General features: G+C 37.4%; 1 protein-coding gene across 4 annotated transcripts in view; it reads left to right on the plus strand.

Moving 5' to 3' along the window:
* Positions 1-4,217: 4,217 nt before the first annotated feature.
* Positions 4,218-23,107, plus strand: part of DNAJB6 (DnaJ heat shock protein family (Hsp40) member B6) — a 55,315-nt gene continuing 36,425 nt past the window's right edge. For 2 of the 4 annotated variants that reach the window (XM_088150106.1, XM_088150104.1), the window contains exons 1-6: positions 4,218-4,365; positions 4,801-5,009; positions 12,325-12,415; positions 13,591-13,700; positions 15,714-15,770; positions 16,503-16,613. In XM_088150106.1, the coding sequence (XP_088006232.1) occupies positions 12,351-12,415; positions 13,591-13,700; positions 15,714-15,770; positions 16,503-16,613 (343 nt within the window). In that variant the 5' untranslated portion in view covers positions 4,218-4,365; positions 4,801-5,009; positions 12,325-12,350. Of the gene's footprint in view, positions 4,366-4,800; positions 5,010-5,281; positions 5,433-12,324; positions 12,416-13,590; positions 13,701-15,713; positions 15,771-16,502; positions 16,614-23,107 lie in introns of those variants that run through there. The other 2 variants (XM_007422318.4, XM_088150105.1) reach the window with 2 other exon arrangements.

The following is a 23,107-nucleotide window of genomic DNA, read 5'->3' on the forward strand; positions in this document are numbered from 1 at the left end:
AGGTAAGTGAGCTACATTGGTTGTACCAAATAATATTTATCACTTTTCCAACTTCTCATACTGCAAAACTCATGAATTCTTTTTAATTTCATTAGTAGTCTGCTCTAGGATATGAAGAGCTACTTCAAGAAAAAGTAAAAACATTTTTGGAGATGTTAACAGAGTTGTAGAATCCTCTGGAATCTGGCTTATATTAGACGTTTGTTTCCCTGAAGACAGCCAAGTTTCAGTTTATTGGACTTCAATGCAGCTGATTTCCCTTAAAATGTAATTAGGGTCATTTGTGTAAGCTGTTATGCAAATAGCATAACCTGATCCAAGTGATGTAATTTGCATTGTTTGTCCATTTATTTATCTCAATGACTTTTGTCCTTTCATTCTGGCTGACATACAAAAGTCAAGATAACAGCCAAGTAATAGAAAGGACAGTACAACACCCATGGTGCCATTTCTTACCCAAGGCAACAGAGTAGAGTAATTCCATCTTGCATCCCCAAAGGCTCTTCAAAATAGATTGCCATAAGCTTCTGAAAGATTTTGCAAGAAGTGGCAGCTCTCATCTGTTGGGTCCAGATGTTCCATAGGAGGGGATACCCTACAGAGGTTGGCCAGTTCCAAGGTTCCTCCTGCCATAGTTGCCAATAGATGGGATTTTTCATCAGTGCAAACTTGGAGATGATCAGCACCAAAGCTGTATAGGGATTTATAGATAATAACCAGAACCTTGAATGATACTTGGAATCAAACCAGTAGCTAGTTCAACTCCAATGGTATAGCATTATAGCTATAACACATCATCAAGTGGGCAGACACATTCTGCACCAGCTGAAGTTTCTGAAGTAGTCTTTGAGGGCAGACCAATATAGAGGAAATTATAGGAGTCCAATGGAGGAGCATGAGCAACTGTAGTCAGCGCTTCTGTTTCAGGAGAGCTTGTAACTCAGCATTGGACAAAGGCCTTCCTGGCCACGGCCTTCACCTTTTCTTCCAGGAGGAGCCATGAATCCAGGAAATAACCCAGATTGTGTGCCGAATATTTCAGGGGAAGCACAAACTCCTCCAGAGTCAAAGTTTGGATAGTCCAGGAATCAGATGGCTTCTCAATTAACAGCCACTCCATCTTGCTTGGGTTAAACCTGAGCCTGTTGTTCCTCATTCAGCCCTGAAAGCCTCCAGACTTCCACTGCATGTCCTGCTCAGTCATGAGGTCATTATGAAAATCACTGCAAGTGAGTACTCCCTAGTTTAACACTGTTTTTAATAAAGGGCACTCCTGCCCGTGAATTAGTCAATTAAAACAAGATATCACTGTAATACTAAATGATAATTCCTTTTAATCCACACACATGCAGGGTCCATAAATAACCCCTGTCCCACATTTGCCTGATTCTATATAATCTGTATGGTCTGAATTCATATTGGTTTGTGTGTGATGGGGTCTCCAGATTAGGTGTGTTCATATACAGGAGGCTGCAATGCCTATTCATATCCCTCCTCTCATTGTGAAACTTGAGGCAGTGCATATAGGGGAGGAGATCCTCATTCTCACAACCATTGTGAAGAATGAAGAAGCTAGGCTGAAGAACAAGTAATCATCAACAACCTTCAGTGTCTATCCTCCATGGTTTCCTATATGTATACAAGACAAAAAAGCCCAAAAATCATTAGATGTGATTACATACTTCACTATGTTGTATTTAAAAAAAACTTTAAAATATTATTTGCAAAAAAAGTCCATGAATGTACATCATTCATACTTTATTTTACACATATGTTGTATCTAAAATTAGGTTGTTTATATTCAAATTAAAAATGTGACTCAACCAACTTAGATGAGGAAGGATAACAAGATTTAACAGTAGTAAAAGCTGACCACATTGCTAATTAGTTCTATTAAAACTCTCAGCAACAGAATGTCTGTTCAAATCCAGAAGAGGTAAAATTCTTCAGACCATTGTATAAAGGATGGAGAATAAATACTCTTCCATCCTTGTGATATCACCCTTTCTGCAGTTTTAATAGCATCCAATTCTATTTCCTTTGTCAGCTTCTATATACCATTCAGTATGTAACTCTAAAGGACAGCAAATACCAGTGAGTCTGCCAAAATAATACATTGTAAGTTTTAACCAAAATGGACCAATAGTTTTCTACTGATGTTGATATATTGGACACCCCAATTCTCTGTTTGGTGGCTCCCTGTATATTAAACTAACAGCATAATCTGACACCCCCAATAAATAATTGTAGGGTTTATTGTTTCATAAAGAGTCTGTTAAATTGTCTATGATTAGAGGGAGTTCTAGTGCTTGCTGAAGGCTATAACTAGATGTGAGAATGTGTTATAACTAGAGATACTGCCACACTGGACTTTTTGGCAAATGTTTATAAAGGCAGGGTAGAGGATGGTCTCCAGGGACATGTTTTGAATTTTGATTTCTCTTTGCTGATGTCTTTCCAGTGGCCTCCTCTTTCTCTTATCCATTAAGGCCCACTTTCAATAAACATTAAAAGTACAATAAATAATTTAAAGCCAGGCTGTGCCCTCAGCTGGTTCAGAGTGCAGGGATCTAGGAAATCTGTTGAGTATCCTTTGGGCAAATCAACCCTGGGGAAGTCTTGTGGAAACAACCCAGTGAGCAATATGTAAACAGATGATGTCCTTTCCCCCCCTGCCTGTCTCTTCAGCTAGAGAAGCTCTCTTTTTTCCACTCCTGAGAAGTATTTCATTCCCATCCTTTTGTGACTGAGAAGAAAATGGCTCTCCCTGCCAATTTATCAGCTCTAACAATTAGGACCAGAAACATGATTTTGCTCCCTAGGTTTAAATGCCCTCCTTACATTCAATTCAGACCTAGGTTTCTGCAGAAGGCTCTAATGCTGGGAAAGGTGGAAGGAAAGAGAAAAAGGGGACAACCAGCAACAAGGTAGATGGACTCAGTTACAGTGGCAATAGGTGTGCTGTCGGAAGACCTGAAAGACAAAGTTGGGGACAGATTGTCATGGAGAAGTTTTACCTAAGTGGTTGCAAAGGGGTGACACTGACTTGATGACACAAATCAATGCAAAGACCCAGCTCCCTTGAGAAGCCCATAATGCTGGGGAAGATGGGAGAAAGGAGAAGAAGATGACCATCAGGAAGGTGGATAGACTCAGTTACAGTGGCAATGAATGCGCTGTTGGAAGACCTGAAGGACCAGGTTGGGGACAGATTGCCATAGTGAAAATCTATCTCTGTGGTTGCTAGGAGTTGACACAAACTTGATGGCACATAAACAATATTCAATTACCTGCTTTTTTAGACAGTGGCACCTGGGCAACCTTATCTGGGCTTGGAAGAAGGTAAGCAGGTCAGACTGAGCCAGGAACTGAACAGGAAACAACCAGCAGACCCCTGCCCTGTAAGTCAAAAGACTTTTGAGAAGCAGCAGTAACAAACCCTTTTTATATTCTCTTTGGGAGAAAACTGTAGTGAACTAGACTGAGGGACATCTTTAGGAAGCTGCTGGTGTATTATTAGAGTGACCTGGGGCCAGTCCCTCCCTCTCAGCCCCAGGAAGCAGGCAGTGAGTGTCAAGCCACTTGGTGGTGGTGGTGTTGTAAACCAGTGTTTCTCAACCTTGGGAATTTTAAGATGTGTGGACTTCAACTCCCAGAATTCCCCAGCCAGCCATGCTGGCTGGGGAATTCTGGGAGTTGGAGTCCACACATCTTAAAATTCCCAAGGTTGAGAAACACTGTTGTAAACTATTGTCATTGTACCTCGTACAATGAACTTCTGAAATCTTGCCAAGAACACTGCAGGGGCTTGTCCAGGCAGTCGCTAGGAGTCCAGACTGACTCAAAGGCACGCTCACACAGAGAAATAAAAAATCTTTCTTTAAAAAAGAAAGAAATGTTATTTATATATACTGTATTACTATTACTATCCTCCCGCTCCCCAGGGTTCATCTCTTCCCTCCCTTTCCCTTCGCGTGAGGTGCTACTCTCGGGGCAGCCACCAGGGGGCGTGCGCAGTCCTATAACCTGTCTCTCCTGGGGAAGATGAGGTGGAAAAGGGGAGGGGAGAGACGACTTATTCTAGAAACTTCCGGAACCTTGAGGCCGTGAAGAGGCTCCTCCTTCGGCGGGTCCCTCCCCTCTCCCGGAAGTAAGTCACATAGAGATGACTCGCGCAGAGTGACCCGCCCTATGATTCCAAGCGGGAATTTCCGGATACAAAGCGACTCTTGCTTTCCTTCCTTCCTTCCTTCCCTCCTTTGTTGCTGTTTTCCCCCATCTCCCTCGAGGAGGAAGTGAGAGCCGCTTTTCCAAAGCCGGGAAGAAATCCCAGGTTTCGTCACAGCTGTGACTGGCGATCCGCCGGTAAGCAAGTTTCGGCCCAGAGCAGCGGACGTCTTTGTAGCGCGGGCCTCCTTTGGTGCGCCTAAGCCCTTCTTTTCGGCGGCGCTGGAGCCTTCGGGGAAGGCCGAGGGGGCGGCCTGCTCTCTTCGCTGCGGGTTGGGGCTCCTCGCGAGGGGGGCACGCAGGAACGGCCCTCCTCGCTCCTAACAGGGCTCAGCCGAGGGTCAAGCATCCCCGTTGCCCACATCTCCCCGGCCCAAGGACGCCCGCCTCAGTTGGGCTCCAACGTGCTCCGCTTTGAGCTTCAGAAAGGCGCCGTCAGTCCCGTAACGGTCGCCTCGGGCGCTCTCTTTACGGGAGGAAGGGCCCTGGGTTTCCCCGGAAAGGGGCGGGGACAGCTGGTCCCGGAAGTCCGCAGCCTATATATACCCCTCTTCCTTTTTTCTCGCTCTATAGACACAGGGCAAAAAAGGACGGGGGTTCTTCCGCTCTCTGCGCGTGACGCGCTTCCTGTTTGCGGCCCTGCCAGAAGCGGTAGAGCTGCTGTTGCTGCTGCTGCTGATCGTACTCCCACTCCCAAAGCGGGAACCCGAGCGGGCAGCGAGAAAAGAGGAGACCGGAGCGCTGCTGTCGCTGCCCGGGAAGGGGAGACGAGGACCGAGCGGGTGAGCGCGGAGACGGCCAGGGCGGGAACAGCCGTTACGGGTCGCCGTCAACAAGGCGCGCGCGCGCGCGGTGGGGGGGCGGCGGCGGCGCTGGGGAATTGGGGTCTCTCAGCAGCGGGTCTCGCGCTCCCCCCGCCCCTTTTTCTGGGGCTCGTGCTCTCTCCTGATTGGCCAAAGCGCGTCGTGCGCCGGGGAGGGGAGTGGTGGTCGGCAATATAGGGCGGGTGGATTGACGAAGTCCCAGTTCCCAGGCTGCCGTCGGTGGGGAGAGTTGGGGAAGGCCGGCTTTTCACCCTGGACGCTCCCGTGGCTCGCGGTCCTTTTCGTCCTTTCTCTGCTGAGTCGCTTCTCTCCCAAGGGGCTGAGCCTGGGCAGAAGCAGGGGCGGAGCCCTTGCTCGCCCCGCTGAAGGGGCCTGCTGCAGGTGGGAGAGACCCCTAGAGCAGTGTTTCCCAACCTTGGCACCTTTAAGATGGGTGGACTTCAGCTCCCAGAAATTCTCACGTTGGGAGGGATGGCACCATACAAAAGTAGTAATAATAACAACAACAACAATAATAGTAGTACACCCGTCTGAAAGGTGCCTACTTTGAAAAACACTGATCAGGAGGGTTAGGATGATTGTCAGATGATGGCCATAAAGAATAATAAAAATAAATGCCCGTATAGTAAGCAATGGTGAATTAATTGGAAATAAATAGTTTATATAACAACCAGTTACTAATAAGTGGCAGAACAGTTGATGGCTGGGGAATTCTGGGAGTTGATCCACACGTCTTAAAGGTGTCAAGGTTGGGAAACACTGCCCTAGAGCCGCAGGATGATCCTCTGTAAATGGGTTGGGGGGATGAGGGGACTGGAGCCAGCAGGGTCTATCTCAAAGGAAAGATTGTTGTCGACACAAGTAAATAAAATAATATATTAGCGCTTAGGGTAAGAGGGACCTTTTATTTCAACTTTTTTCTTTAAATTAATCACCTCACCTTGGGGTAATGTTAGTGGAAAGTTTTTAGTGGCTCAGAGTTCATTTGTATGCCACAAGTTGCTAATCTCAGTAGCACAACAACGCTTCGTGTTTTAGCTTGTTGTAACCTTGTGATGGTGTGTGGAATTTATTGCTGATAGCAGTGTTTCTGTTCCTTGCATTGCCCAATGAAGTGGGGGAAGGGAGCTTTCTATCCTTTTAACTCTCCCCCACGTTTGTTTTTATTTTTTGCTGTAAGAATTTCTATTGTTACAAGAAGGCTTACAGCCCAAAACAATTGTATAACACTTTGTCTCTTATAAATTGAACTATCAATGATAGTTCTTTTCAAAGTAGTAATTGAAGCGAGAAACTGCTAATTTTGTTAGATTTCTTACACATTGTACACATGATTATTAAAAGTAATATTGCATTGTATGTGTCTTAAAATTTCAGTGATAAAAGTTGAAAGAATAGCTGACCACAAAAAATTTTTTGCAGTAAGCAGGAAACATTTTGGAGGTAGGAATTTAAAGAGTTTTAATGCTAGGTGTTTATTTAAAATGGTTAGATAATATTGATTAATGTATTTCATTTAACACTACTATTTTTTAGTAAAAAATCTGGAAGAAAAAAGTATAAGTAGTAAAAACAGTCATCTTGTGTGTTAAAAAAACACCTTAGATGCATCACTATTCCTGACAGTAATTGTTCTAAATAATACATAACACTCCCTTTGTTTAATATTTACATGAGGCTGCTAGATGAGGTCATTGGTCTGCATTGAATGAAGTATCATCAGTATGCTGATGATACTCAGTTGTATATCTTTGCTTTGGGCTACTCAGGTAATCCTGTGAAGCTCTTCCCAGTGTCTGGATGCTATGGGGGCCTGCGTGGAGAAGAATGTGCTTCAATTCAGTCCTAGTGAGGCCTGGTAGCTATGGAGTTTTGGCCTACTTGAACCTGGAATTAGAGATTTTCCACCACTGGTTCTGGAGGGGTTTGCAGTCCCCCTCCCCACTCAGAACCAATGCACAATTTGTGGACCCTCCTGAATTCCCAACTCCTGCTCGAGGAGTAGGTGGCATCTGTGGCCAGGCAGGCCTTTGCACAACACTGTCTTGTGCTGATGTGCTTGTTTAAATAAAAAATTTGGTTGTTTTCAATTTTTATGAATGTCTATGTCTTCATGGTTGAGAGACTTTATGCACTCTTTGTAATTGATACTAATAATGATCTCCTTTTATAGCGAAGGCATTCATGGTAGAATGAGAATTAGTCCGAAATTCTAGATTCTGAAGTTTCTTCCCGATAACCAAAAAAGCTTAGGTCTGTCAGTTGAGGAAGACATAATTACCATTCCTAGTAGGCGTATGTAGCATCTTCTCCCATGCTAATCTAGAGAAAATTCTAACCTCTTCCAGATTGGATTTTTAAAAGGGTAAAGGAGACATAGTCAATACAATACTCCTTTCTCAGCCAAAGATGTAACATTAGAGAACTGTGCTGGTAGTTCGTGATTTTGAGTTATTTTAAAATTCTACAGAATAGCTGTTAAACTAATATTTCATGGAAAATAGAATTTGCAGGACCAGGAGTCAGTTCTGCAAAGTCACTTGACCATTTTAAGGCTAGAGGCAGCCTGTATAATTATTTTGGAAGGATTTTTAACCTTTTGCTTCAATACCAAATGTTTGTGGTAGAAAAAAAGTAGAAATGCTTAATATTGTAGCATCACTGATCTGTAGTTGAAACAATATATTGGAGTTGTTGGCCTATTATATATTTCTAATTCTTGTTCTGTGCTTCTGACATATGGAATGAATCTGGATTATTATAGTAGGATAATAGTCTCATGTAATTTGTGGTGGAGACAACAGATTGAACCACTTTTAAACTAATTCATGTATTTCTACTCCAAAGGTTGTGATAAATGCAGTTATTGCTCATATTGCTATTTTCTCTTTGAGGTCCTCTGAAGGATCTTGGCAGACAAACTAGAGTCAAATATTTCACTGATAAATACTGATAATTCAATAACTTTCTGTCTTGCTCATTCTCTTCATTCTTCTGAAGCAGCTGGGGTAAGCCATCATCACTTGCTCATGCTTTGTTAATTTCTATATGCTCTGAAGCAATCTTAGATTCACATCTCCTTTGCTTTTGGCTGTATAATTTTTGAAACAGTGAATCATGTCTGACTTTGCTCAAATTGTTATTTAAATTCTACTTGATCAGCATTGCTGTGTTGCTCCTTTCCCTTCAGCGGCTAGCATTTTTTAGTATAACTTCCTTCCAGATGTTCATAGATTGGTACTTTGTTTAGTATACTGCCCCATAGCCCATCCTTCCCATCACTTTGCCTTTTTTAATAGCTGTTTCTTCTAATTCCTTGTTCCTCCCCTTTTGTTTGCCATATACTCTTTAGACTTGAGTCTTCCTCTTCTTTCTGACAATGGAATATATATATATATATATATATATACATACATACATACATACACACACACACACACACACACACACACATTTTATTTATTTATATATTTATATTTATTTTTATATTTATTTTTATATATATATATTATATATATATCCGCCCATCTCACACTAGGTGACTCTGGGCAGTATATAAGAATTAAAAAATTAATACATAAAAATACATAAAAACATAAAATACATTTAAAAATTACACATAAAAAACTGTAAAAACACACAAAATGGGAGGGAATAAAATTAATATTTTTTTAATTTTGGAAGAAACAAAGTACCTAGGTTTTTGCTCCCCCAGATCCCTTGCCATCACTGACCAGATTTAAATCTGGACCATCTGGAGGCCACCAAATTGCCAAATTCTGACATAATACCAGGGACATATTTGATACAGTATCTTAATTAGCAGTGTCTCCTAATTTTTAATTATTATTGAAAGATATTTTTGAACAGCTGATTTCATTCGAACTACATATGCAAAGGGAGTGTAATTAGAAAAAATACTGCTTGATGCTGTCTTCAAAACTGATCTAGCTTCCAAGCTGTAATTCTGTAATATCAGAAGAATGTTTATATATGCATTGAGCCTTTACAAGATAAATACTGTTGAAGCACATCAATATTTACAATGTTTAAATGGTTGCATAATATATTGCTTGATATAAATTCTATGGCATCACCTAGTTAACCTTGGCCAAGCTCAAAAAGTTTAGCTGGGTTGGACCTGTTTATTACTGAATTTATACCCAACTTTTCTGATCATTCCAACATTCATGCCAGCTTAAGACAATAAAAATACTAGGCCTGTAAGCTAGATTTGGATATTGAAAAAATACGCTGGAGGAAAGCAGTGGCAAATTAATTTTATATTGTTGACAAGAAAATTACTTGCCATGTTCCTAAAGTAACCAGCTCTCAAGCTTGACTTGGAGATCTGTATTTTATATAGATCACTAATCAATTCATAAAGATTTGGATTGTGAGTAGATGCATTATGAAAATCACACTATCAATTCCCATAGTTTGTTTTTTTCTTTTTTATGAACCAGTCTTACACTCCTTTTGGGAGTATATGAAGAAAAGTTTCAACATCTTTTCTCACTTCTATAGAAGCTTGTTGAATGTTGGGAGCAACTGGGGGGCGGCATTCCTGCTGTTTTTCTATCCTAATCTTTATGCAATTGAAATAAGTCTTTACCTTCTGGACTTGCTAGAAAGCCTGAGGGAAGATGTTTTGTTTTCCAACAGGAAAGCAACATTAGGGACTCTCCAGCTGATCCTTGACTCAGAAACGTTGTATAAATGAGAGAAGACACTGCCCCCCAATAATAAGGGATATTACAAGAGCATCCATAGTTTCTAAGTGTTTGGTGGCCTTTCTGTATACCCCAAACCCAGTTCCAGTTGGCCACATCACTTGGTAATGATGTCATTATAAGCTTTAAGAATGTGGCAGAGCCCTAGGAAGAGGCAGCAGCGAGCCACTTCTGAAAAACCTTGCCAGGAAAGCTGCAGGGACCAGTCCAGGCAGTTGCCAGGAGTCAAAAACTGAATCAGAGGCACCCCAAAAAAGAAAAAGGAAGAGTTGCTGTCAAGCCATATATTCAGTGTGCACACCTAGTTTTCTTTAGCTGTCTGGTGGAGATGAACCTTACTGAATTTGTTTGATGGTGCCTTTCCCAGAATTACTTCTGTTTAAGCCAGTTTGTTTATTTATCTTTTACTCCTCATCCCTTTTCTTAATATATAGCAGTTGTTAGGCTGTAAAACTGTTTGTAACAATAATAAATTCTTCCTTCGCGCTTAGATTTTCTGGCCAGAATAGAGAATGTGGGAAAATTTGCTCTGAAAGGTACAGGGATCTATTCCAGAGATGGGGTGTGTAGTGAGTCACAGGGAAAAAGAAGAATCAGCAAAATCTTTCTAAACTTTCCGTATTCAAATTCCTTTTGCAAACAGACTCTTTTGAGTCCAGAGGCACACACATAATATGTTCATGTACTTCCTGAGCGATAAAGCTCAATTGTAATCCAGCAGCAAATTTTCTCCAATATGGTTTGTTTTAAGAATAGTTGGGTGAAACTGTTGGATGGAATTTTAAAATCCTGTTATTCTTTTAAATTTTGCCTTCAGAATGTAACCTTTATGGTCAGTGCTGCTGTGTACCAGCATCCTCCTCTTCACTCTGTAGTTTTCATTAGTTTAGGTGTTCATGGTATTACTCTTAATTTGTTAAAGTGCCATAAGACTTTAATATCTAATGATTTCCCACAAGAACTAGGTAACAACTGAGACTCAAAAGGACAATACATTTCATTGTTTACTGTTCTGTCTTCACTGTCTAAACATGGTCTTGATCTTACTGAAAGCTCTAACAATCCTGAATTCTAATAAAGCAGTTAAGGAAATTTTTCTTGATAGAAATATAGTCACACAGACATGTTGTGAATTTCCATGAACTTTTGATAATGCTTTTTTTTTTTTTAAACACTCATTAAATGCCAGAGCATTTTAGCAATTTGTTCAAACTGTGAAATTGATAGTTAAGATGTTGTGGATGTTTTGGCTATTCATAAGGCTTACATACTGTTCAAAAGATCGGTATTGATAAACTGGAGCTCAGTTTCTGTTTTGCGTCTTTAGTATATATTTCTGAGAATGCATTTCTTATATGTATGATTTTATAACTATTTTCATAACATATTTATGAAGCTTAACTATTGTTGCAGTGCAGCTATTTTACCTAAACTGACAATTCTGGTATCACTTATAGTAAAGCATGTAGACTAGACCTAGCTTTACAGGTGGGGTGTTTGTATCACATATTAAAATGTGTTCAATGATTATATAAGCTTGCAAGCATCTGTATTTGTAACTCTGCTTGCTAAAACTGCCTTATAAAAACATTTGTTACTAAGAATATACTTATCAGTAGAGGGTAAAATGGCATATGAATTCTGTTTTCAGTTTTCATTTTGTGAGGTTATATGGTTGGGGACATTAATCAGAGATTATTTGAATTTGCATTTGGTATACTTAAGGAAGATTAGAAATTATTAATAGTATTCCACAGTAATGCAAAAAGAAGAGATTATTGTATTCAAAGGAAGATCTGGTTCTGCATAATAGAAGGAATATTTTACTAATAATGGCTTATCAGCCTAATAAAATATTGAATTGTTTTTGTGACTTTTCTTCTGTTTTTCCTAGCTTTGGCATTCTGTTTTTGGGGTTTTTTTTTTGCATATTCTATGTTTAAAAACTGAGCATTCTACAAACTCTTTATCATTGATGGAAGCCTTTTGACAGTATTATAAAAAGAGTGAAAGGTTTACCTAGGATGAGAAAAGAAATCAGGATTCCAATGCTTCACTGTCATATTTTGGATGAAACTTAACATGGAAATATAGTTGGAAGCTGCAGTAGAAGAGGCCCCATAACCATCACCCCCCAATTGTAATAACATTTCTTTCAGAAGAATATGATGGAATAGTTCTGTTTTTCTCTAAAAATGCTCCCTGTCTGATATGAAAAGCAATCTTTGTATCTTTGGTGGAGTAAAAGATATTTCAGATATATTGCAAAATGGTTGTCTGATTTAGCCTTCTCATTTTTGTGGCAAAAATTAAGACTCTGGTACTACTTTTTCTGGCTAGCAAACTTTATCAAAAAAAACAAACCCTTTTGTTATTCAAAAATATGGTTTTTCTTTTTTTGCCACCCTAGACTAACAAGATTCTTTTCCTACAATAATTTTTGTGGCAGTCATTTAATGATCTATAGTTTTCAGGGTGTGCATCTTGCCTTTTAAGAGAAATTGGTGTCTGTATATTGAAATGAAGTCTTGCTTTTACAGGAACTCTTATCAGAACACTTTAAAACATGGTGGATTATTATGAAGTTCTAGGAGTGCATAAACATGCCTCACCAGATGACATTAAAAAAGCGTAAGTCCTCATTTTTAAAGCTCTGGCATTAGCCACTTTAGGAGGAAGGCCTTGAACCATACAAAACTGATTGCAGCCCTCAGCCTATAAAAAGTTTGCTTATGCTTCCTTTACTACCACTTGGGTGATTATTTGTTAGTATGTTTACCCAGAATTAAATCTTGCAGTTGAAATTATTATTAGCTGAGAAAGATTGTTTAAAGCAGAAGTTATTTAAAACATTCAAGAAAATATGGCTGCAGAGTAAATTTCTTATGTCAGAAACTTACATCAAGAATTAAAAACTGATCTTACAAAAATTTTCCTTAGAATTGGGACAGGCTTACTGATAAGTTGGCTGTGACATCTAAATTGAGAAATTGGTGGATAATACAGGTAGTCCTCAGTTTAAGAACGAGTTCCATTCCCAAGGTCTCTCCTTAAGTCAAACCTGTATGTAAGCCAGAACAGTATTATTGTATAATACTGTATAAGTAGTATTGTGTAATTAACTTGAAACATTGTGTATTTAACTCGAAACATTGTGTATTCAATTCAAATTTTGCTACAATAGGCTCCATTCTTAAATATGGGTCCTTAAACCAGGAGTTCTTAACCCAGGAACTATCTGTGCTAATTTCCTAATCACTCCTTCCCATGATTCAGTTATAGATTGATAAAATTATCAGAATAGGAGGCGGTAAACAGTTCAGATTATAACCCTTGCAGTATGGCACTTTGTACCCTATCTAGAGTTGCAGACTATAGATGAGATTTTTTAAAACTAAATAATTTAATAATTAGAGTTTTGTAGTTTTTCGCATATTCTGTTTATGTATACAATTTAGAACCCCTATGAATTGCCTCTACTGTGTTTTTTTCCAATTCCCTTTCCTATTGTGTTCTTTTATGTCTTGCAGTGCAGCCCATCCAGATGGTTTATCCTTCTTAGAGTAGTTCTTTGGGAGCTTGCAAAACACTACAATGGGGCAAGATAAATCTCTCAAGCTTGAGCAATCCATTAGGGGCAAATTATCACATTTATCATGCATTAAGAACTTAACATTGGTAATCAGTATGTCTATTGAGGTTTAAAATGTTAAAAAAAAAACTTAGTTCATCAGGCTAGCTTGTTTTTTTGTTCATTTCATATGCAGTGTTGTTCTTGAATAAAGTATGTTTGGCTTGGATTTCAGATACCGCAAACTGGCACTAAAATGGCACCCTGACAAAAATCCAGATAATAAAGAGGAAGCTGAGAGACAATTCAAGCAAGTTGCTGAGGCTTATGAAGTGCTGTCAGATGGTGAGTAATAATGTGGAAGACTTCCACGTCAGGACCTGTGGTGGTTAGAAAATGCCTAAAAATGTTGAATGTATATTTGGCCTCAGAATGTCAAGGAATAAATTCTGCAAGAATGGACTGGGTAGAAATGTTCTCCTCTGGACTTTCCATGGAAAAATGGAAATATAATGCACTGGATACTTGTTCACAGCAGCTGTGGAGAGGGAAAGAAAGGAAGGTGTTGGTAAGAGTGGGGAGTAGGTGGAATGTTTAAGGGAACAATAATTTATATGATTGAAAAATCAATTTCAATCTATATTTAATGTAATTATATAAATCAGGGCAAGATGTTATGCAGCTCAGTCTGATTTTACCCTCCCCTCCAACCAATATGTCAGTTCAGATTTCTAGCAAATACTCTGTCCTTTATCGTATGTTAGGGTTTCCCAGTCTATAATCTCCCTTGAGGAGGTGCAGATACAGTCCAGGAAAAGTGTGAAGAACCTTTAAATTGTACATTGTTATAATAAAACCACTTTTCTCAAAGTTTCTTTTTTTTTAAATAGTATTTTATTGGAATTTTAAAGTTAAAAGTTAGAAATGAAAAAGAAAATTGAAAATACAAATTATAAAGAAAAGGAAAATAAAAGGTGAGATAAGGTAAAAGAAAAAGAAAAAAGATATGAAAAATAGATAACTTCCAATCTATCTCTGGTCTTAGGAATAATAAGAGTATCATAAGTGCTAGTTTTTAATGCATTAAGTAGGAATAATTCTTTGTCAAAACATATCCCATTACATTTATAATCTAATCTTCAAATCCCCATGTAAGCTTCACCCCACCTGCATTTTGCAAATAGTCCATCAATGGTTTCCATTTTTTTCTCAAAGTTTCATTGTATTGTTTTCACTGTTCATTTGTGTTCATTTTGGTGTTTGGATTTTTGGAGGAGATGTGTACAATAAGATTACAGATAGTCCTTGCTTAATGATGGAACTTGGGACTGGAATTTCCATCACTAAGTGATGTGGTCATAAAGTATGATGTCATGTGGCCATGCTGCTTAGTGATGGCAGTTCCAGCAGACCCTGGTTACTGTCATTAAGCAAATCACCGCAGGTCATTAAGCTAGTACCTCACATGTCCATGACCTGACTTCCTGCTAGCTTCCCCATTGGCTTTGCTTGTGGGAAGATAGCAGGAAAGGTTGCAATTCACGATCATGTGACCACGGGGGTGCTGCAATGGCCAGAATTTCGAGGACCGGTATCACTCATTCATCACCATTGTAAGTTTGAATGGTTGCTATACAAGTGGTCATTAACTGAGGACCACCTGTAGGCTGAAGGGAGGTGTGATGGCAAAAAGTTTAGGAGTCCCTGTCATATGATTAATATAGAGGTTCTGAAGAAATATTAAAGCGGTTGCAAGATTTAGGAAAGCCTTCCTCAACCTGTCACATTACACATTTTGCTAACTTGTAACTAAATTTAAGAAGAAATAGGAATATTTTGCTGCATAACTTAAAAGTCAAATTATTCATTCAGAGAAGGATGTTGTAAGTTTTGTTTCATATTTGGTCCTACTTAAGGGTTATATCTTGATGATTTCACTATGATGAATGAAAATAGAATGTATTCCCTGAAACTTTTTCATAGTCTTCAGATTTGTGGCAAATACCAGAGGTGAATTTAAAAGAAGTACTCAAAGAAGAGGCTGACTTGTCCTCTATCTATCTATCTATCTATCTATCTATCTATCTATCTATCTATCTATCAAATTTGTCACCACCCATCTCATTAAAAAGTGACTCTGGGTGGTTTACAGAAAAGATAAAATCAATTAAAATGCAATATAAAAAAAAATTCCTCTCTGTCCTCAACTTGGTCTTTTAAAAGTCAGGGAACTTTGCTGTTGTGCTTGGAGGTGAAGGGGAATCCACTAGAACAGAGCAAATAGCAAATGTGAGATCATCAAGATAATTTGTCTTGGATTTGTATATTTGTATTTTAACTACTTCCTGTTCTTTGCAGCTAAAAAGAGAGATATCTATGACAAATATGGAAAAGAAGGGTTAAATGGAGGAGGAGGTATGTAAGGATTTAATACCACTGTTCCTATTTTTTTTTTAATGTAAATGTTTGTGGAACAATTTATAGGTTTGATGATTAGAAAGGGTAGAATATGGAAAGAAGGGAGCCACGAGATAATTTTCGAGTGAGAGGATAATGTAGAAATACATTTATAACTGCTGTAAAGAAGATCAGAAGCTGCTGCTTTATGTTTTTCTTTTTCTTTTCTATTTTTTCTTTTATTTATTTCTTATTTACTTACCATTTATCTCTATTTTCTTTTTAAAATTTGTATTGTTTTTACTCTGTAAAAAATTCTTCAATAGAAATTAATTTTAAAAAGTGAATGTTTGAAACAATGCTATAAACGCATTTTAATAGGTGTGTGTACTGGTTAGAGTGGGACATTGGAAATCTAAAGCTGGATCCTGTCTTAAAGAAATAAGTGGAGATTCAGATAATAGTGACTCAGATCCTATGGATTTCAGTAGTGTACTCAAACTAAGATTAAATCTAATCAATATTTTTACTTGTTCCTGAGGCTCCCATCATCTTTCTGTTATCTTTAATCTAGCAAGGATTTTGAGAAGGAAAAATAAGAGAATCACAGATGCTGCCCTGAGCTTGATAAAAGGACAAAAATCCATGAAATACAATACTAATTAGTCATTTGAAATTATGTTCTTGCTAAATTATATAATGAATATTTTAATATACTGAAAAATGGAACATTGAATACTCTTTTTATAGGTGGAAGCCATTTTGACAGTCCATTTGAATATGGTTTTACATTCCGGAATCCAGAGGATGTCTTCAGGGAGTTCTTTGGTGGAAGAGACCCATTCTCTTTTGATTTCTTTGGTGAGCGCTTAACTTTTAAATTTTGGAGAGGCTGAATGTGTAAAATACTGAAATTTTCACTTTTTTCTTACTTGTAGGAATCCTCATAACTGTTGCTTCTAATCCTCTGATTTTTCATGTATCTTGACAAAAGAATACCCTCAATATGTTCAAAATCTGATTTGATTTCTTTAATTGGATGCTTTGGAGTACTGTAGGTTTGGATATAGGCTGCAGTCTATATCTGTATAATCCTTTACAAGTATTTCAGAATTACTTTTCTTTTGATGATGTCCTTGGAATTGATTAGTTCATAGAATCATAGCATTGGAAGGGACCTTGGAGGTCTTCTAGTCCCAATGCCCAGGCTGGTACAGGAATCCTCAGACCATCCTGAATAAATGGTTGTCCAATTTTTCTTGAAAACTTCCAGTGATTGAGCACCCATGATGTCAGGAGGCACGCTGTTCCACTGCTTAATACAATGTTTCTCAACCTCAGTAACTTTAAAATGTGTGGACTTCAACTCCCAGAATTCCCCAGCCAGCATGCTGGCTGGGGAATTCTGGGAATTGAAGTCCACGCATCTTAAAGTTGTCAGCATTGAGAAACACTGGCTTAATAGCTGCCATTTTGTATAGTTGTATAGATATATTTTGAGATTTTAGATGCAACTCTAATGCTTTCCAATGTGGACAAATTTGGAATGAGTTTAACTTTTTGACTTGATTTGATATGAATACCACATCACATTTGATATTCTCCTTTAAATATTGTGATATGCTTACATGCATTGATTAACATAGTTATTTGTCTATTTTCTGTCTAGTTGGCATCCTTTCGTGGTAAGATTATGCTTTAAATTTCTTTTGACATTCTACGATAAAGAGCGACCACAATAGAAAAGAACCAGAAATGTCACAAGTTGTCAAATTGTACAGTTGCTTTTAATCAAGATGCAGAAAGTATTTTTCCTAAACCAAAAAGGCTGGTTTGAATAGATTTGGTTTTAGCAGGTCACAGACATGAACACTAAAGGGAAAAAATATTTTCCAATAACTCCCACATTTTCTTAATCAGAGCAAGACATTGTGACAGTTAAGTCTTGCAGTTCACAGGTAAAGTCACTTACTTTTTTTCTGATTGAGTTGCCATCATTTTGTTGGAGACAAATGTAGCCAGAACATCAGTTGATCATGGTCTGTGGATTTCTCAGTCTGTGTTATCTGGAGATATAGAAAGGCTGGTAGGAGGATACTTGCTGTTTGTGGATTTTTTCCTTTCCTGGCTAATAAAATTCACTAGATCTGAGCTGGGCTATGTAGACTTCAGGAAAAGGGAACGCTTAAATGAAGTGGAGAAAGTTCTCTTCAGAAAATGTAACTCTTTTCCGATTTGGGGTTAGTATAGAAAAATCTTGTTTGCTTTGGTGGATGATGTACACTGGGGCTAGACAGTACAATTGCAGATTTCTTTTTCAGAGCCTTTTTCACTTGTAGGTATGATCAACTGTGGATTCTTTCTGGATTGCCTAGTCAGGATAGCTTTGTGACTTTTGCCCTTTCAGACAGAACATGCTTACTTGGTTATATAAGAGAATTTCTACCTTGTAGCCTTTTATCTCTAGAGTAGGTCCTCAGAGGTTTGGGCTAAAGGGACCCTAAAATACTGGTAACTTATAACTGTACATCTCATTTCCACCTAATAATCCCAGAGAGGCTGTAGAACTTCTAAAGAAGTCTAGTAACGGATATAGGTTAAAACCAACAAGATTAAGTTCTGTGGATAGAGATCAACAGGGTTGGTTAGATTTGTCTGATCTGTTCTTTAAGGGGTTCATTCCCTATGAAGTCTCTGTCTCTGTGATTTTGAAATAGCTCTCAACCTAAGACTGACTGAGAGTTCATTTGGCTTTGATAGTTAAGAATGTCTTTTACTAGCTAAGGCTGCTGTGTTAGCTGCATGTTTTAGATTGCACTGAAGAAGAGACAATTGCAGTGGGCTGAATTTGAAGAAAATTCAAAAATTTCAGATAATATAAAATGCAGCAAGTTGGTTGTTGCTGGAGGCAAGATATTCAGGGAACATATTATATTGCTCTTGTATAACATTTTTAGTTGCTGGATTTCTTTTAGGGTTCAAATCAAGTTGTAGCTTTTGGGCTTAAAAAAAACTGCTTTCATTCCAGGTAACTTGAATAATTTGCTCAATCTTTAAAACAAAGAATAGAGGACCTGTAGTCATCCAGATGTTGCTGAACCAGTGCTGTGTGGAACTTTAATTCACATTATTTTAAATAAGGGACCCAACTTATGGCTTCAGAGCTGCATTTGCTCATATGGAACTTCTTCAAAAATTTACACTGAACTGTATTTTTAAATTATGAAATATATAGGAAATAATAATTTTACCTAATTAAAATTAATTTTTCTAGCTCTACCTACTGGGAGACCTTGGTGAACATAATTCTCAGATTGAAAAAGATTGTGTTAATTTTGGTTACAACTTTTGGTCTTGGCTGAAACATGCTACTTGAATTTTTGTTCTATTTTGGGACTGCCTAGGGAGGTGATTTTTTTTTTCTTGAATCCTAAATATATGACAAATACATGAAATTCTTTTTCCTCTTTTCAGTGGCATGGATCTATTTTTGGAGAAATTGCTCCCCTACAATTCATTTCCTGTATGCATAAACATGGAAATGAATATGTTTAAACAGTAGTTTTCACTTAATTGGTAACTTAATAAAAGTTAATAAAAAGTTTATCTACTTGTCCCATTTATGCAATGGTTGATATCCTGGTATTAGAAAGGGAGTACTGAGGATATCCGAAAAGTGAAGGTTATTTTTGGGTGATAAATCTGAATTTAATCAGGTAAATGGCATTATGTTTTGAGTATGGAAATAGAACAGGTTACTGTTCTGTTGCATTAATAACACTGTAACAAACACTGATGTATGTGGGTGCGTATATCTTCAGAGAGTAGACAGAAATATTTAACTGCCATTCTTCATTTTTAAAGAACAAGCATTTCAGATTACATAGTTTTAAAACTGAGCTTGATTTTCTGTTGAAGTGGAATTTTTATTCAGTGGTGAATCTAAAGGTATTATCCTGCCAACCTTCATCTTTAAATTCATGGGAAGTAAATTTTAAGAATTTACTTGGTGACTTGCATTATTAAATGGCTAATTTATTTTATGAAATTACTGAATTACGATTGGTACTTTTCTTAGATACCTACTCATTGCTTATCAGTTGGCTGCCAGAGGATTCTAATGAAGGATCAGAAGAAAGGTCTATAGAGGAGCTCTTGGAAGAGTATAGTTATGAGTCGGTAGGAGAAATGGCAGAGGAGCTGGAGGAAGAGCTATATGAAGAGTATGATGAAGATTCTGTTGAGGCATTTGAAGAATATGAAGGATCCTTTGAGCTGGACGAAGTGCTAGTAGAGGAAGAGGACTTTTCTGAAGGAGTAGCAGAAGAGTCTTTAGAGGAGGAAGTGAGTTTAGTGTCAGAAGATTGGGTAGAAGAGCCTAGCAGTATAAGTTTGGAGGAGCTGGAAGAAGAAATAAGTATAGGATCAGAATTGGAGGAATTTTATTAAATAAAAGTCTTTATGTTAATAAATTCTATTTTAAGCTATCTGAAATGTCTCTTCACTTCTCTGAAGGATTCTTACTTGGTGTAAAAAAAGTCAAAACCACTGTGTTAGCTAGAGCTTAATATAAATGCAATTTTAACAGCACTGCAAACTTCTAGTAGCTTTGAGAACTTTTAGAGTCACTTTGATTAAATCTAATTAGCAGACCCCATAAGTGTGTTTTATGAACATAGTACCATCTGTCCTGTAACTAGTCATTTTAAAATGACGGATAACAAAGTATACCAATTTGAACCTCAGTTACAAGTCTTTTTCTAAGCCTTTTCAAAGAAATCTGAAATAAGGACATCCTGAATATTAAATTAGTCACCTTGTGTAAATGTTCCAGAAACCCGCTTAATTCATTTTCCTGGAACTCTTGTAATTACTTGCTCAGAAAAGTTAGTAAAACAGATTAAATTAATCAGTATTAATGAAACAAATAGGTTTGTTGTTATCCTAGATCACAAGCAGTCAGAAAATATAATTTATAGGTATAAATGGAAGCAGTTGTATTCTATTCAGACATTCAAAATGGCTGCTAAATCTGAAGTCTGGATATATTTAACCCTTATTCAGCTTGGATGTCAGCAAGCATATTTGCATCTATTTGCAAATCTGGCATCTCCTGCAGAAAAAGGAGCTCTTCAAACATACTGGAGATATAGAATAGTCTTTTCTTAATTAATTGGGATTTTTGGTTTGGATGCTCACAGTTATTTAGTTCTATTCTTGTGATAAGAGATCCCAAACTACTTTTGTTTTTCTTTGTAAATAAACAGAAGAATAAAAGTTCTTTAATTCTCCAAAGAACATAACGGGCTCTTTAACAGTTTCATATATCATGTTTTCATAAAATTGAAATACAAAATGAGACTATTAAATGTTGGCTGCTGTAAGTGATATTTTGTGTTAGCATTCTGAAATTACTGAGTTCTATTCAATGTTAATTTTTATTCATATGAAAGGTCAGAGACAAAGACTCATATAGTACTTGAAAGGCATCTTCATGTCTGAATATAGTTGAGTGAAACTTGTAATCGGGTGCAACTGGAGACAAATGTATGTTTCCTTTTAAGTGTTGATGGAAAAATTAAAGGCAGGACATATGTTATAAAAACAATGTGAATAACTCAATAACCTCAGTTCTGTTTGGTTCTGCTTTGAAGATTTTTAAGTGGGGGCTGTTTTCTTAGTAAATCTAGAGATTATCAGTTTGGAGTAATTACTTTGCTGTATATACAGTTTTAAATCAACATACTTTATTGAGAGGTTTGATTTTAGAAAAATTGGGCAAGGTAACTGGAGCTTCTGGATTCTTATGGCAGATACAAAATACAGGTGAAATTAACTGTATGCAGTGGAACTAAATATAATCCTATATTTGCAGAATTATTTAAACTCTTAAAGATTCTCTAGGAGTATTTTAGACACTGTAAAGTCATATTCATGGTAAGGACCAAACTTGAACTGAAAAAATAAGAATGCTCTAAACACCAGGTAACTTGGAAAAAAACTGGCTATATATAGATCCATAATAGTGAGCAGTAATATAATATAGTTCATGTGTACACAAGTGACCTTCATAACTTGCTCATGAGTCAGTGGTAATAAATTAGGCAGTTATATTAGTGGCTTTACCAGATAATGTGCTGAACTTTAGCATATGAAGAGTCTTGCTACAGGAGTAATGTTTTATTTAAAAGATTCTTAGGCCATTGGTGATGTTGGAAATTACTGAATTAGTGCTAGTAATTAAAGCTAGGTCTACTAATACTAGTTATCATAGTTTAGGGTATTAATAAATCAACTGATTCTCATATCTTTTATGTTTACCTTTATTTAATTTTTCAGTTAAGCTGTTGGTCCTTGGGAAGGGTAACAGAAGGGTATCTTAAGAAACTGTTACATGCAAATGTGAAAGTGAAATGAACATGTACTGCTTTTCTTCATGTAGAGGGCAGGTTTCATGAAAATGAAAATCAGTAGGGTATAATGATTGGGATGACTAACATGGAGCCAAGAGGTCCACTTTAAAGTATTTGTTAGGTTAAAAGGGAAGGGAGTTGAACTTCATAGAAGAGTACAAACACAAATCCATGTACTTTGGTTTGAAGCATTGAACATTAAAACTTTAGCTCCTGGGTATATAAATCTAGAAGTTGCTCAGTTATTTCTGCCTTTTAGATGGGCAGAACTAGATTCACATCATTTGAATGTTTATATAGCTATAATGTAATTGAAGTAAAAAAAACCTTTGTGAATATTTCAATTCATCCTCTAATCTTTATATACATATATACGTCCAAAGAGATTCTGTGGCAAGAAAAACATGGGCTGTGTGTGGAATTCTCACTTTTAACGGGATCCACCAATTGCAGTAACCCTTTCCCCCCCCCATTGTTAGTTTTTAAATGACATAATTCATTTAAGGACCATTCAGAAGCATTTTTAAAACATGTGATTTAGATGTATTTGATGCCTTGAAGTCTTTCTAAATATTTGATGAGATATACTTATCCTGTAAAAGTGTTCTAAAATGTAATACCCTACAAATAGGTCTCAGATGGTCTGATCTTCAGATAGATTCTAAAAAAAATCATAAACAGCTAAAACTGAAGGACATGTTGAACTCTACTTACAATTCAGCTCTAGGGTTTCAACTCAGTCTTGTACAACAGCAGAAGAATGTCTTGGAGTTCCTATTCCTCCTCCTCTTCCTCCTCTTTTTAAAAATCCAGATGCTTTACAAAGTGGCGGGATTGGCAATATGGAAGCTTGGAAGGGTTAGTCTGGGGGTGCCTGAAGTCCTTTTGTCGAGGTGATGTTGAACAAATTATTTTTTTCAACATTTTTCAAATAAATATATA

Source organism: Python bivittatus, unplaced genomic scaffold (genome assembly GCF_059951505.1).
Source record: "Python bivittatus isolate LINGU-HERP-01145 unplaced genomic scaffold, Pbiv_v1 ctg000610_np1212, whole genome shotgun sequence".
Taxonomy (NCBI): Eukaryota; Metazoa; Chordata; class Lepidosauria; order Squamata; family Pythonidae; genus Python; species Python bivittatus.